The sequence below is a fragment of the Hemiscyllium ocellatum genome, chromosome 3 (assembly GCF_020745735.1).
Source record: "Hemiscyllium ocellatum isolate sHemOce1 chromosome 3, sHemOce1.pat.X.cur, whole genome shotgun sequence".
Lineage (NCBI taxonomy): Eukaryota > Metazoa > Chordata > Chondrichthyes > Orectolobiformes > Hemiscylliidae > Hemiscyllium > Hemiscyllium ocellatum.
This window is the reverse complement of record NC_083403.1, coordinates 70,896,681-70,912,832: the sequence shown is the minus strand read 5'-3', so window position 1 is coordinate 70,912,832 and position 16,152 is coordinate 70,896,681. Positions and strand designations below refer to the sequence as shown.

At 39.2% G+C, this 16,152-nt stretch overlaps 1 protein-coding gene across 2 annotated transcripts in view; it reads right to left on the bottom strand.

Moving 5' to 3' along the window:
- Window positions 1-15,343, bottom strand: part of LOC132832748 (synaptotagmin-like protein 1) — a 190,648-nt gene extending 175,305 nt beyond the window's left edge. Inside the window, exons 1-2 of one of the 2 annotated variants that reach the window (XM_060850877.1) lie at window positions 15,274-15,343; window positions 11,338-11,777 (exon numbers count right to left, since the gene is read on the bottom strand). In XM_060850877.1, coding sequence (XP_060706860.1) covers window positions 11,338-11,465 — 128 coding nt within the window. In that variant the 5' untranslated portion in view covers window positions 11,466-11,777; window positions 15,274-15,343. Of the gene's footprint in view, window positions 1-9,252; window positions 9,295-11,337; window positions 11,778-15,273 lie in introns of those variants that run through there. The other variant, XM_060850884.1, reaches the window with a different exon arrangement.
- Window positions 15,344-16,152: the final 809 nt, after the last annotated feature.

The window sequence follows — 16,152 nt, the reverse complement described above, 5'->3', positions numbered from 1 at the left end:
AACTATCTTATGGCATTTGCTACCTCTATCATTACGAGATAATGGATAAGGGTTATTTTGGAGTAGTCACTGCCACCAGCGTCTTCTTTGTTTCAGGACTATTGAGTGATTAGTGGTGGAGGATACACCACAAAGTAGCATCAACAGGAGAGACACTGCTCATAGAAAACCAGAGAGTTTAATGCATAATAACAATAACTACAAATACATTTGGTCAGCCATGATTACCAGGTTAGGAGCTGGTACAGATACATTTGCTCCCTCTGAAAGCTAAAATCAAACTCATTGTCTCCACCCACAGACTGAGTGAGACATCACTAGAACAGGTGCAGTCAATGCAACATGAACATTCACCCCTTCAGTACCATTACATCTCTAACAGTAAGGGCTTCCTTTTCCCTGCTGGGAACTGGTAGACTCTCACTTGGAGATTTCTCCTGAGAGATTCATCCTCTGGGACAGGCTAGATGAATCTTCCAAACTTGTTTTAACTTTCTCATGAATTCCACCTTTTTTCTACGGAGCAAAAGCTGCTACCTACATTCCTGTGTGATGGACCATACCATCCTACTGCTAATTGCTGCTCTTAATCCGCAGAATCCAAGCCAAGTAACCTTTTCTGAGAGTTTTCTCCTTACAAGGTCATCGATAGTGGAATGTGAATCACAAGTCTCAGATACAAATGCTGATTTGATGTCCTTGAGAGCCAAACCCTTTTATCTTGGAAGTAAAATAACCAAGTTAAAGCCAGACATTCTCAATACTTTTCTGATGTATTCACAATCCAGTCTACTGCTATTAGGTCTCAAACATCTGCCATTGCCTCCATGTGTAAACATCTGTATCTTCATCCCAGTAAAAGAATCTAGGTTCCCTTAATGTCAGATGTTATAGTGCACAGGATTGCTATCAGACAGACTTTAGCACATGCCAACATTAATCCATCTAATACACATGACCTCAACACATCATAATCATGCAAACATCACAATAAACCACAATCTCTTCTCATTTATAAGCAACAGGTGATACAGCTGTTATTTGATCTATCTCATTTCAGTGGAGCTTTAGCTCTACACCTTTGTTCTTTCAAACAAGTACCAAGAACAACCTGCCCTAGTAATGGACAGGAGACAGAGAAGACAACAATTATGATGACACATCATGCTCAAAGATTGACAATGTACACATCTCAGAGGATAGAGAGCAAATGGATTCTGTACATGACGATATAACTTTCAAAAGTGTGCTGCAGCCAGGGCAGAGGACAAGAACAGTGGAACAAAGGAAATTAATTTTAAAAATGGAAACATTTACAGTATCTATATGTCATTTACATTGCATTGAAGAACCCATTGTCAGTCTTCTCCTTCTTACATGAGGCCAGTTTCCTTTCACCCCCCCAGATAATGTCTATTTGACTGCCTTCGCTGTCCTCCCTCAACGTGAACAAAGCTATAAGTTCTTTGGCTGAACAGACATGATCATATGTGAAGTGAATAAGTGAGGCATTGTGAATTAACTTTAGGTATCAGTAGAACAAGCCCCCTTTTGTAATTTCATCACATATGTATAAACTTGGAGTTGATAAGCAATTACAGGACATAGCACTCAGAGTAAAATGGAGACTTCTCCCTATGGGTTAATGCACTCTACGGAAGTCAATTTACAATAATTATCACTGCACTGAATTTCTAATGATACAAGTAACCTTTCAAGTATTGAATATTGTTGAATAATAATTAGATTCTATTGTATTCACAACATAACATAATAATGGTAGTATAATAAACTCTTAAGTGATCCATTATTCCTTGGAAACTTTTCATGCATTAAAGGTTAACAGTTGCTAACACTGGTACTGCATCACAGAATTAGAGCCGCTGGAATAATATAGAACACTATTAGTATTGAATATAGGAGGTGTCTGTACATTCTGCTGATGGTACAAAGCACAGCAGCAATCTGAACTAGAAACCAGATGTATTAAACTTTATCTTCTCAATCTTGAATACCCATGTTTAAAAGGAGACTCAAATGTTGGCTCTGTACCTAAAAGGGCTCAGTAGATTGTGGTGAAGTTCAATTTTGTATGACTCACATCAAAGGATGTGTTTTTGACAAGTTATCAAAATTAGTATCCAAAGGTTCATCAGCCCTTTCTTGTATTTTGCTCAGTTATTGTAGTCTGGACAAATTACCTCTAATGGAGCAAAACCTGCAAGAACACTTTGGTCTCCAAATGTATTTCCAAGTAGAGATCAGCTATCATATAGCAAAGCATGTGCTTGCTCAAAACAATTTTATTTAGGTCCTTAAAAATTTTGTGCTCATATTTAAAGATTAATTTGCAGGTGAAGATTCCAGAATATAAATTGATGTCTATGTTGGCATAATTATTAAGATGCTCAAAATGCTAAACATTAACTCTGTTACTCTATGATGCTACCACACCTGCCATGCATTTCCAACCTATCCACAGAGTGTTTTGCTATGAGTAAGCATTAAGCAGTGAGGTACAATCCAAAGAGACTCCAAAGGAATACACATTGAATATGTGAATGGGCAAGGAGATCGCACATGCAGTACAGCGTGGGGAAATGTCAAATTATTTACACTTCACTCGGAATGATAGAAAAACAGAATGCATTTTGAAATGTGACTGAATGTTCACGCACAGAGGGATTTGGTTGTTCTTGTTCAAGACACATGGGAAGTTAACATGCTGATATAACAAGAATGAGAAGGCAAATGCTATGTTAGTTTAAAATGGTGAGGGAGGACACCTAGGGCAGTCAAATAGACATTCTCTGGGGGGAAAGAGGAAACATGGTAAGAAGAAGACAGACAATGGATTCCTCAACCCAATGTAAATGACATGTTGATATTGTAAATATTTCCATTTTTAAAATTAATTTCCCTTCATGTTTGTAATAAGCTGATGACAGTGGAACAAATAATCCTTGTTTCATGATCTTTGGGCTGTCTTTGTGTTCAACTCTCACATCACAGAAGGAAGGATTTCCTTGCCCCAAGTGGGCTACAATGAAGTTTTACTAAGTTGATTCCTGGCGTGACAGGGTTGTCCCATGCTAGAGGTCAACTAGAATAAGTGCTATTCAACAGAGCATGAAAGAAAGAAAGAAAGATTATCTCATCAAGCAAATAAATTCTCAAAGTGCTAGAGGATGGATGCTCTGAGTGTTTGTTCCCTTGCCGCCACTAGGGGTCATAGTTTTTGGATATAAGGAACCCGTCATTTAGGATTGAGCTGTAGATTTTATTTTGCTCTCAAAGTTGTGAATTTTTAAAAGCATTATTTACTCAGAGGACGGAGGATCATTGAGGATATTCAAAACAGAGGATGGTTATTTGAAAGTTAATGGTAATCAAGGAAAATGCAATTCAGTGCAAAAGCTGAGTAAAGGAAGAAGTTCAGCTGTGATTACACTGAATGGTGAAGCACATTTAAAGAGCTATATGGCCTATTCCTACCATTACGAATACCTTTGTTATAAGATGATGTATCGAAATTGTCTTTTTACCATAGGATAAAATGTAGAAATAAAAGGATCACATGACCTGTTCTGAATTCTCCCTTACATTTAGCTTTGATTGTTAAAGTGGGAACAGCTTGTTGTTGTTATATTCAGAAAAAGGTGCAAGATGTTGACAGCTGTGCACAATGGTAAAGGCACCTCTGATAATGCACATAGACTGTTGAATTTTCATAGTGTGGCGGAGGCTCCACACAGATTTAAAATGTCACTGATAACCCAGATCCAGAAACCTCATTCTGATTTCCTCGAGATCTCTGTTTGTTGGTAAGAAAACACTGGCAGATTGCAACTCATTAGTAGGGGAAAACCTGATTTAAGATTGTCAGTCAAGCTTGTAGTGTGGTGGGCATGGACCTGATCGAAACTACAGACATTCGTTGCCAAAGATTTGTTCTTTGAAGTAAGAATGAACATGTGCTCATTCCTGAAGAAGGGCTTATGCCCGAAACATCGATTCTCCTGCTTCTTGGATGCTGCCTGACCTGCTGCTCTGATCTCCAGCATCTGCAGTCCTCACTTTCTCCATGTGCTCATATTGCATTGAACACAAAAAAACAACAGCCATTCTCCTCCAAGAGATATCTTAACCAATCTGAGTCAACCTGATTGGTTCAGATATTTTTAATTAACCTGCACAGAGATGTTATGACAAAGATAGGAACATTAACAGTGTGTCACAAATCCCTACAACCTGCCCAGTTTAAATTTAAACAAAACTTGGCAATTCATAGAATTCCAAAGTATGGAAGCAGGCCATTCAGCCCATCAAGAACACCCCAACCCTCCATAGAGCATTCCTTCCAGACCCACACGCCCACCATCCTATTCCTGCATTTCCCATTGCTAATCATCTTCAGACTGTAAGAGGAACTGACAGCACTTCAGCACAGACACAGGGAGAATATGCAAACTCCACACAGACAGTTGCCCAAGACCAGAATTGAATCCAGGTCCATGGTGCTCTGAGGCAGTAGTGTTAACCACTGAGCAGCCACCGTGTCTGCCTGTAACTTAATTGTTGACTTCTCAAGGCGAGTGCTCTTACTAATCAGCATCTACTTTCAAACCAATCAACACTCCTTTCTTCATACAGCATACAATGTTATTCCTTTTGTATTGATATTATTACAAAAGTCCTATTGAGTGCTCGATGGAAGTGTGAACAAATTTCATGTTTTCATCAGTGATACTTAAGTTGTTCACCGTATCATTACTGCTTGCATTTTTCCATAACTATCATTATTATGGGGAATGGTCAGGGGTAACAAACTTCACAATTTGATTTCCAACTCCAAGTGGGCTGGCTATAGTGGAAACTGGGCAAGTTGGCAAGATCGGTGTAATGGCAGAACAATGGGGGGGGGGTGGAATGGGTTAGTATTATGTTGGTAATGGAGCTATAAGAGGTCTTGCAACTGAATAGGGATTCATGGGTTTTCATAGAGGGTATGACAAGTTATTGGGGCATGGTTTGGTATGAATTGATTCCAGGCTTGGAGGGATTTTCCTATGAGGAGAAATTGAATAGGTTAGGCCTGTGCTCATTGGTATTTCAAAGAATCAGGGGAAGATCTTTTTGAAACATACAAGATTCTTAGAGAATTTTATAGGGCAAAGTTTGAAAAGTTGACCCCTCTTGTGGGAGAAGTCTTGGACCAAAGGGCATAATCACAGAGTGAGGGTTCATCCATTTAAGATAGAGATGAGGATTTTTGATTCCTATGAGAGGACAGTCAATCTGTGGAATCCTTATACCTCAAAGGGCTGTTGAGTCTGGGTCATAAAGCACATTCAAGACTGAGATAGATTTTTAATCATTAAGGAAATTATGGACTATGGGGATAAGGAAGGAAAGTTACGTTGAGGATTATTGGATCAGCCATGATCATGTTGAATGGTGGAGCAGACTCAATGGGTTGAATGGCCTACTTCTGTTCTTACATCCTCTGGTCTGATGGAGTTGGCATATACGAGGCAGTGGAGAATTTCAGGGTTTATAAAAGGTTAATCTTTAAACGATGTTTAATTCTTTAAAAAGTCTTTAAAACTTACAAAATAAAAACAAAGTGCTTTTTCTTTAGAACTGTTTCAGGGTTAGAAGTTGACACTGCTGCCTCATAGTGCCAGGGAACTGGGTTCAATTCCAGCCTCGGGCAACTGTGTGTGGGGAGTTTGCACATTCTCTCCATGCTTGTGTGGGTTTCCTCCAGGTGTTCCGGTCTCCTCTCACAATCCAAAGATGTGCAGGTTAGGTGAATTGGCCATGGTAAATTGCCCATAATGTTCATGGGTGTGTATGTTAGATGCATTAGTCAGGGTACATGTAGAGTAATAGGGTAGGGGAATGGGTCTGGGTGGGTTACTCTTCAGAGGGTCAGTATGGACTTGTAGAGCCAAATGGCCTGTTTCCACCCTGTAAGGATTCTATGAATTCTTGGTCTAAAGAAGAGTGCTATTACACTCAAAACGTGGTGATCATTCCACACATAATGCCAGACCTACTGCATTTCTTCAGCACTTTCTGTTTTGAGTGCTTAGGCAAGATTGTTTTTTTGTTTATCAGATTAAAAGTCTTAATATCTGCAGTCCCGTGAAGTAATATGATGTTTTCAATCAATTATAGAGTCACAGAGTCACGGATATGTACAGCACAGAAACAGACCTGTCAGTCAAACTTGTCCATGCCGACCAGATATCCAAAACTAATCTAGTTCTATTTGCTTGCACTCGGTCCCTTTAAACGCTTCCTATTCATATACCCATCCAGATGCCTTTTAAATGTTGTAATTGTACCAGCCTCCACCACTTCCTCTGGCAGCTCCTTCCACACATATCACCACCCTCTATGTGAAAACATTGCCCCTTATATCTTTCCCCTCTCACCCAAAACCTATACCCTCTGATTGCGTACTCCCTCACCCTAGGGAAAAGACCTTGTCTATTTACCTTATCCATGCCCCTTATGATTTTATAAACCTCTATAACATCACCCCTCAGCCTCCAGTGCTCCAGGGGAAACAACCCCAACCTATTAAGCATCAGCCTATAGCTCAAACCATCCAACCCTTCCAACCTCCTTGTAAGTCTTTTCTGAACCCTTTCAAGTTCCACAGCATCCTTCCTATCACTGGAATTCAAGTACTTTTTAAAAAGATGTTATTCTTCTTCACAGAATTGTAATACCATTTCTATTTGTTACATCCTTCTCAACTTTCAAAGAAACAATCAACTTTCCACCCTATCACACACTGACAGACTGCTTCTAATTTAGTTTGTTGGACAGATTGGAACTGGACCATTTGGGTGATAGGCTAACACAGCAAGTGCTGGGTCAGCTATTCCAGCAGCAAAGCTAGAACCATTCTGAGGAATTATTTAAATAAAACTGATGAGTCAGCAACCCAAATGGGCTGGAGCAATATCAGATGGACCAAAGTGCCAGGATGGCCTCAAATTCCGTGTCAGCAGGGATGCAACTGCAGAGGGGCCCAGAGTGTGATAAGTTTAAAAATCAAGCACAATGACTCTACCATAGTCATCAAATCTAAAAAGGCCAATGTTTGTCAATCTTTGATTTCTTTAGAGAAGCAAAAAGTGCCAACATAGCATTTCTGTCACAGCAGGAGTTATAATGGTCTTTCTTATACATATCTATTTTTGTAATGTTTGCAAGAAGGCATGAAGGCTTGAGCAGAATATTTATTAATAGTGGGTCAAGTTTACTTGAAGCCCTGATGAGACTTTTCCCTGGTTTAAACAGATGGTTTGATTACTTTACTGTTAATGAGAAGAATGAATAATGTCTGTAACAATAAGGGGAAATGTTTTTTAAAAAAGAATAATGTTTATGGTTTAGCAGTCTATGTAACAGCTTGAGTACTTGCGAGGTAACATTTATGCGACTATTTGAATATGTGGTTTGTTTCTCACTTGAAATTCTGCAGTCCGTTTACTTACTCAGAAACAGTAACAGATTAAGGGTGGTATGCATGGAAATATCACCACCTGCAAATTTTCCCCTCCAAGCCACACACCATCCTGACTTGGAGCTAGAACACTGATGATTCACTCTTGTTGGGTGTAAATCCTGGAAATCCCTTCTCAGCATCAATATGGATGTACCTAGATCAGCTGGATGCAGCAGTGAAAGAAGGTGGGTGACCACCTTCGTAAGGGCATTTAGGGACAAGTAATAAATGGTCAGTGATGCCCACATCCAATGAAATACCAAAGAAAAAATGTAAATAACACTGAAATGTGCATACATCTCCTCTAGCAAATTAATAACAAGTAACATAATTGATTTTAACCTGCTAACACAGTCACAGCTACCTCGGTACTGACAGTGTCCTGAATATCATCAAGTTCCCTTGAAATTTGACCAATCCAAATTTATGCAGTGTTTATCAAGCTAATTAAAATCATTTGTCAGAATGTACAGAAGACATAAATTATTCATGTGCCTGACCCACTGCACAACTAACAGCTCTTTTTTATCAAATGTTAAACCATTATTAAGAAAACATCATATGATTTTAAAACAGCGACAGTTATTGGAATAACAAATGGGCTGAATTTTCAGGCCCACTTAGAGGCTTTAGAAAGGCAGGCAGGCAAGGGGATAGGCCAAACTGGCACCACAGGTCATTCAAAATCCCATTCGGGGCACAATTGTCTTCACCAAAAGTGGGAGACACATCTGTCCACCAATCCCCCCTACCAATATAGAGGAGGCATGAACCTGGCAGGGTTGGCATCTGCCTCTAGGCCCCAGTGGGAGCAAATGTCCTCACTAGCTTGGTTCCTCCATCTACCCATCTCTATTTCCACTTCAGGCCTGCTTCCAAAGAAAGTGGCCTCAACTGCAGCCTGCCCCATCGCCATCTCACCATGAAAATAGCATGGGCAAGCAGCAAGGCCAGAAAGAAAGATTCTGAAATTAGGAAATAGTCTGACTCACGATTCCCACTGTAAGGGTAAAATACAGCATTTAAATGTAAAAGATACACATTGATAAAATCAGTACTTACTGTATAATATTCCTGTTGGTAATTTCACAGCTTTGTGGTCACTAATCTTAGCTTTGCATTTTAAATTTAATTCAAATTCTGAAACTGTGATGGGATTTAAAACCATGTTCTCCTGCATTACTAACCATGCAACATAACCATTGCACTACAATGCTATCTTGCTTCCCAAACTACAAGCAGATTTTAGACTGGCTGGGTGGGAATGCAATCATTGCCATGCTGGTGCCAGGTAGGAAAGGGAAGTATTTCTGCACAGATCTTGGTTCAGCTTGATTCCAATCTCAGTGACCCTTGCAAAATCTCAGAACTAAAGGATCAGGACAGACTTCTCCCTGGGCTAGTTATACTGCCATAGAGGAGCTTTCTACCTATTTCTGAGCCTGCTTTGATTCAAGTCATTTGCCTAGGTCATGGCTGAACTATGCAGGATGAACTCTGTCTTTATTCCCATACAGAAGGACAAAAAATTGGTTAAAAATCAAAATTCATTGATGTTCCACTGAGTGACATGTTTAATTGGGAGAAGAAAGCAAATAGCCTTTAAGGAGATATGGTCCTGTCTATCTTAAATGAATTTCAGTGACGTTTCTGCCACTGTTCCATATTCTAGTATTAATAGACAACAAAAGGAAGCAAAATATAGCTGCCCAGCTCCTCCTTACCTCTGTTTATGTAGGCGAACTGATCTGGTAGCCTATTCTTCTCTGTCAAGGAAGAGAGGTAATCGTAAAGTGGTACACCCTCACTTAAAAGTTCTTCAATCATAACTTTAAATCTTTGGCAATTGATTAGGAATATCCAGTCCGTATGATGATTTATTTGAAAATAATCTGATGGGATTCAGTATATTCTCTTATTGCAGCAATATTGCAGTTTGTATTTTCAAAGGAAGTGAAAGACATGAGCAGAAAAATATTGAGATATTAAACATTCCCTTGGTCGTATCAGTAACAGGAGAAAGGAGTGGTCATTTAATTGAGAAAGTTGTAAATAATTGTCTTCAAATATTTTCATTCTTTGCGCACAACAACAATGTCATTACACAGAAGTAAAACCAATGGAAAATTAAATGAGGATTTTTAAAATTTATTATCAAATACATATTTAGGGAATTTTATTCTAATTCTTGAATTTTACAGTCTTCTCAAATTACAATTATCTCCATGTTATTTCACTGAGTTTTAGCGTTTATACTCAGTCGCAGTAGTGCTGTTAACAAGGAAGTTGAGAGCAAACATTACTGGGAGGGAGGACAAATGAAAGGAGATTTGGGCTGACCTGCCACTCCTTGTATTAGTCAGTGTTAAGAGCAGGAATGACAGGAAACAGAAACAAGATTCCACACTCCCTTTGGAGAAGAGAATGCTGGAGGTGCGGAAAAGGGGGAAACCAACCACTAATGTAATCTAGCACATAACAGAAGAATTTCATTATCACTTTTCAGAGCACGTCAATGCTATCCACCCAGAAGTGCACATATCATTGGCTTACCCATAATTTTGCAACATTACTGAACTAAAACAACACACAGCATCAGGTATCAACTAGCATGGCTGCATTAAGAATTAAATTAAGTTGCAGATAAAGATTGAAGTACAATAAAACAACGATATTTAAGTCACAACACATTATGCTAAAGATCTGCAAAAATATGATGTGCCAAAGCGAATACTTTATGATGGTCACTCCCAAAACAGGAAGATCTCTTTTGCTCTTAATTAAGAAGAACAATTTGGTGAAAAAAGTGTTGCACGTATAGAATATTTTCTTGAGAGATCACCAAGTTCTTTGCAGTCAATTAAGTACTTTTGAAATCCGTCACTATTGTAATTTAGGAAACAACAGTCAATTTGCACACAACAAGAAATGAATATGAGCTCAGGGATAAACAATCATTGAAAAATTGTCCAGCTTCACATAGAATTCCCATAGTGTGGAAGCAGACCATTCAGTCCATAAAGTTTACGCTAATCCTCCAAAAAGCATCTCACCCAGACCTAACCGCCTACCCTGTCCCATGACTAAACCCATCCAGTCAGCAATCCCTGAACACTATAGGCAACTTAGCATGGCCAATCCACCTAAGCTGCACATCTTTTGACTGTGGGAGGAAACTGGAGCACTCAGAGGAAACCCACAAACATGGTAAGAATGTGCAAACTCCACACAGACAGTTGCCAAAGAGCGGAATCAAACCAATGCTGTGAGGCAGTTGTGCTAACCACAGAGCCACCATGCCACCCTTCTCTTGAATCAATGTTTCTAAGTGGAGCCTCAGTTTGAAATCTCATTTGAAGGTTGGGGGAATAGAGAGAAAAGCAAGTATAAAGTAAAAGGTTTTTCTATAGTGAGCTCTGTGTGGGCGTATTAAATTTGTACAGATATAAATAGACAATTGTACATGTGTACTGACAAAAGCCAGAGTTTGTTTTGCAGATGTAGAAATTATTGCTTTCTTTTAGTGAAATTAGGATGGAAGCTGATAGATTGTGCAGATTTTAGTAGAAGGCATATCTTTTCCTTTCCTCCTTTAATCTCTGAGAAACTTGAAATTACAAGAATGCAATTATAATATACATCATGCATGTCATATAGTTAATACAAATAAGGAAACTAAACAGTCAATCACTGCATAATCTGGTTAAAACTAATTTCCTACTATTATACCATATTGCTAAATAAACTGCAATACAAGAAAACAATAAATTAATTAGCATTGATCGGTGGAAGACAAAATTGGAACCTACTTGATACGGTTTTCTTCAAGCTTTTGCAGAGCAGCATCTCTTTTAAGGACTTGCTGAAGAGCTAACTGTTCATCTTCGGATAGAAAGCTCAGGTCCACAATTTTTGTCAGATCCATCTCTGTTTTCATTTTGCAATGTTCTCAATGAAATTTGAGTGAACTGAAGGCAGACCAGTCAGAGGACGTTTGCAACTTTAAGAAGCAGGGCGTCTGTCCTTCTTCTTTCAGCTGTTACACTTGCTGTTTGCAATAAACTTTAAATCTCTTGGTTTTTCTTTTTGAGATTGTTCACAGTCAACAGGAGGTTAAGCCAGGTGCTTGCATTCTTTCAGGCTCACAGAAGATATTTTGCCACTTTCATAATGTGAGACTTTCTGTCAGATGTTTAGGTTCCTTCAGCAAGACTCTGTTGTCCCATGACAGGGTAAGGTATTGCAGGCTCTGAAGGAATAAAGTACAGCAAATAATGAGACTCTGTGTCACGTATTTTTTATGCAAATTAAGTTATTGCAGGAATGTAGGTCTGAGTTGTTTTACAGGTTTAGAACTCACAGTGTTTGTGATCATTGAAATGGATCATTTTAATTTAAAGTACATTGAGCTTGTGAAACCAAGCAAACTTCAAGTGAATTACCTCTGAAAATTAGTCAGCTCTTAAAAGCAAACTGAAAAAAAGATTTGGAAAACTCTAATAAACTAAAAGTTAAGCATGAATGGATTTATTTCTCAAACTATGATTAGAAAATGATGTCTTTTAAGAGTGTTGGAAGCAAATAGAACGGTCAGTTTTTGTTTTAAAAGAAGTGACTGAATTTACTTTTCCAAGTTGTATATGCCTTTATCTGCCTTTACCATAAATTGTGATTGCACTAATTCAGTCAGGCTATAGCACCAACGAGGCATGTCATGCCACTGAACAGTTTGAGCTCTCCCAGCATTGCTACACACCCCAATGCATGTCCAGTAATGGTAATAAAGGTAAATAAACAAACATTGAAGTTTGACTCTGTCCCGGCAAACTTAAGGCATTTCTTTTTGACCCAGACTATACTTTCATGCATTTGAGGCACCAGGAGGGTCCAGTAACTGAACGCCTCATTTGACTTCAGCAGAAAGAATGAAGAGAGTGGTCTTTCCCCACTATGTCTTGGAGGCAGCTGCCTCAAGCTTTATGTATCCCTCAGCATGTAGTCCTGGACCTGGGAATGTGGCAGTCTGCAATACTCCGTCAAAGTCAACTCCTTGCTCTGGAAGACCAACAAGTTTCAAACAGACCAAAGATCATCTTTCACCGAGTTGATGGTCCTCCTGGTGCAGTCAATGTTTAACTTCTGAACTGCATGTGTGGCTATGTGTGTGTGCTAAGATTTTTTTTGTGAATAAAGTATATTTTAAAATTTAAAAAAATTCATGGTGATCAACGGAGGATTAGGAAGATCCACATCTATGTTGAGCAACTAACAGGGGTTCCTTCCAGCACCACAAATCCTATGGGCTGAAACTTACGTTATTTACTAAAAGTGAAACTTGTATGATTTTGGTTAAGCTGGATTGTATCAAACTTTTTGAAGCAAATTCCACTGTGAGTAAAATGAATTTTCTAACAGTATTTTACAAAATCTGCCTCATTAACTGGCTACCCCACCCCTAAAGCATTGTTCACATCTGATTCCAGCCCAACTTACCACTCACTGTTCCTGGAACAGGTTGCCATTCAATGGAGTCCTAGAATCCACTGGCATCCCTTATGCCCAAGCTATCTTTAAAGGCTGTTGCACCTCTGTAAAGTACTGCTTCATGACATTTTCCCTGGGCAAGGCAGATCAGAGAAATCAGCACCCCCATTCTGGGCAGTAATGTAAAGGTCCCACTGGAGGAGGGAGGTACACCCTCATGAGATTTTCTCTTTCCTTGGTACCAGCTGTGGAAACAATGACACCAGACCCCGGTCTGATGTTGCCACCCAGACTCAACCATGTGGAAGAAAGCTCAGCACTGTTGGAAGAAGGACAATGACCTTGTCCACTCCTGCAGGATAATTACCACCATCCCCTCTTGCTCACACACCACTAAACTTGCATGGCCTCTGTGCCCCCTAATAACCCAGTTGGGACTCCTTCACACCTGCACCTACAGGGACAACAGTCACAGTTTCATCTCCCTTAACATCTGTTCCTCTCTTTCATTCCAGGACAAGCAACCCACATTAGGGCAAAAAAACTGAAGCAAAGCAGTGAGTAGCCCAACATTCAGCTTCTTGACTCTTATAAGAGGACAATCCTGACTCTGATCACCCCAAGCAGTTGACTTACCATGTCTAAGCCCCTGAATTGGTATCAGAGGCTGCCCTTGAGATATTGTGCCAGCACTCCCTGACTGAAAGCTATCTGGTTTGACTTGATTGAGGCCTATTGGCAAATGTGACAAGCTTCTGGCTTCATATTTCTGCTAACCAGCAAATCAAGATAGAAGCACCCGGAGACTGGTATCTTTGGCTGAAGGGGCACAGCACACAAAGGTGAGACAAGTAGGGATGCTATGAGCATTCCCAGGTAGGCTCAGAGTGAGTTAGCATGATGACGGCAAGAAAAGGGCCAGAGGCATAGCCTGGCCAAATCCATGAGCTGGGAACATGACTCTGAGTGCATATAGTGTCCTTGCTGCAGCATTAAAATAAAGGTTGCAGGTGCAGCATTGAAATGCAAAAAAAAGTCCTTTAAGTGGATTGAAGATGAGCCAAGGGTATTCTTAGAATCTGGGTGTAGGGTGCATATAGCTTGTACCCGTGGAGTGTGCGCTGAGATGTATCCAAAATGGAGGTCCTTCAGAAAAAGCTGAAGTTGCCAAGTACCTGCTCTGGTTTCCATTTTGTGATTTCTTGACATCTATCTTGTTGAAGCTTTTGATTAGACAGGAGGCTGAATAATAATGAGGTGAGGTGGACCCACAGCAAGCCATTTAATGAGCAAAAATCTCCCATCTAATTCTGCCACACATCTTGCCATAGCACATGCCGCTCAGAACCCTGTAGGATTCTACCCTATTTCCTCGAAGGTTTAAAATCTTATTTTGTGGTGTTGTCAGTTAACAGTTAAAGTTCACTGTTTGACACCTGAAAATAGCAGTGCAAAGGATTTTACTGAATTAGATGGGAATTCTGATGAGGCTGACCTGGTCAGAAGGATCTCACTCTATCCTTTGTGCTTTAGATAAGCAGTGTGGTCAGTTTCTTGCTTTACAACAGTGAGTTGCAAGTCAAGGGAGATTTTTGCTCATTAAAGGCTTGATTTCAATGTTAAATAAGGTGTGTTTTCATTTCTCACAGGACTATCTAAAATAAGGCCTTAATAAACAGAACATAGGAACAGTAGTAGGCCATGCAACCTTTTGAGTCTGCTCTGCCATTCAATTAGATCACGGCCAATCATTTTGGCCATTTTCCCATGTTGTCCCTACAGCCCATGAAATGATCAATCTATTAATTCCTGTCTTGAGCATTTTTAATGACTTGGCTGAGGTACAGCATTACAAAGATGAGTGAAGAAATTCCTCTTCATCTCAAGTTTAAATGGTTTTCCCTTTATTCTAAGAAAAGTTTCAACTCATTATGTGGATTAGAGCAGAATAGAATTAAGTTTATTGTCACATGTACTCAAGTTGCAAAAGAACATGCGTTCAGTGAAAAGTGTACAATGTTGCCAACACATGGCACCATCTGAGGTACAAAAATAGAGAAAAGAAAGAAAACAGTTACACTGCTTCACAGATATGCATCGTAAGAGTGAGGAAAATCATAAATAAAGCTAAAATGATAGACACTACAGTTATCATTGCTCTCATTTTTGGCACAAGATGAATGAATACAAAAGTGTTAAGTTTTGTTGTTTTCATTAACCAAAAGCATTAACTTAAGACCAAATTTATAAATATCACTTACCTATAATCAAAGAACATGCAAAATAAAGTTTTGAGTGCCATTAACCCTGTTTAATTTTGGTTAACAATTCTGCTGTATCCTCCCTTGCCTTATTACAAATTACCATTTGAAGAATTTCAGTGTCCCACCCTATTTTCCCATACTTTAATACTGGCTCGTTGAATAAAGATGTGCTTCAATTGGCCATGTTTTATTGGTGACACAATAAATTTGTATATATCTGCCAGCACTCTTGAGCAGGCTAGAGTTAGAACAATGATAGCAATTGAGTCATAAATGTTGCTAAACTGGTTTGCTTTTATTCCAGTTGACCTTTATGTAAAAAGCTTACATTTTGTAGCTGACAGTCACTGCGGTATAGCAGCGAACAAAATCAATCCAAATATGAGCTTCTCTCTCTCCTGCTGTTTGGTCAGTCATTTCTTTCTGGCAGTTTTGAGATGAGTGAAGGACTGAATGTTATTTTATGATTCATATGTGAGACTTTAATTGTGCTCATTATACAATTTAACATAAAACCTGTCATTTAGGGCTTCATGTCTGTACTAACAAATACACAGTCAATAGGCTTTGAAAGGTAAGGAGGTGTGGGGAAGGTAATCTAAAATGTCCAATTAGCTGGAACCAGTCAGTTTGATTCCAGGACGAAATGTTTGTAGAATTCATAGCATCCCTAGTGGTAAAGCAGTAAGGCGCCACCTCATTAAACTTTGTGTATGCTGTAGGTTCCTATTAAACAGCCTGTAGTGTTGGACAGTTTTTCTAATCATCAGATTTTTAGTAAACCTCATTCTTATATCTTGCATCAATGCAAGTTGTAACTGCTTTAATTAGTAATCCTGATTTATTGTTACTGTTTACAGACAGTTCAATGACATT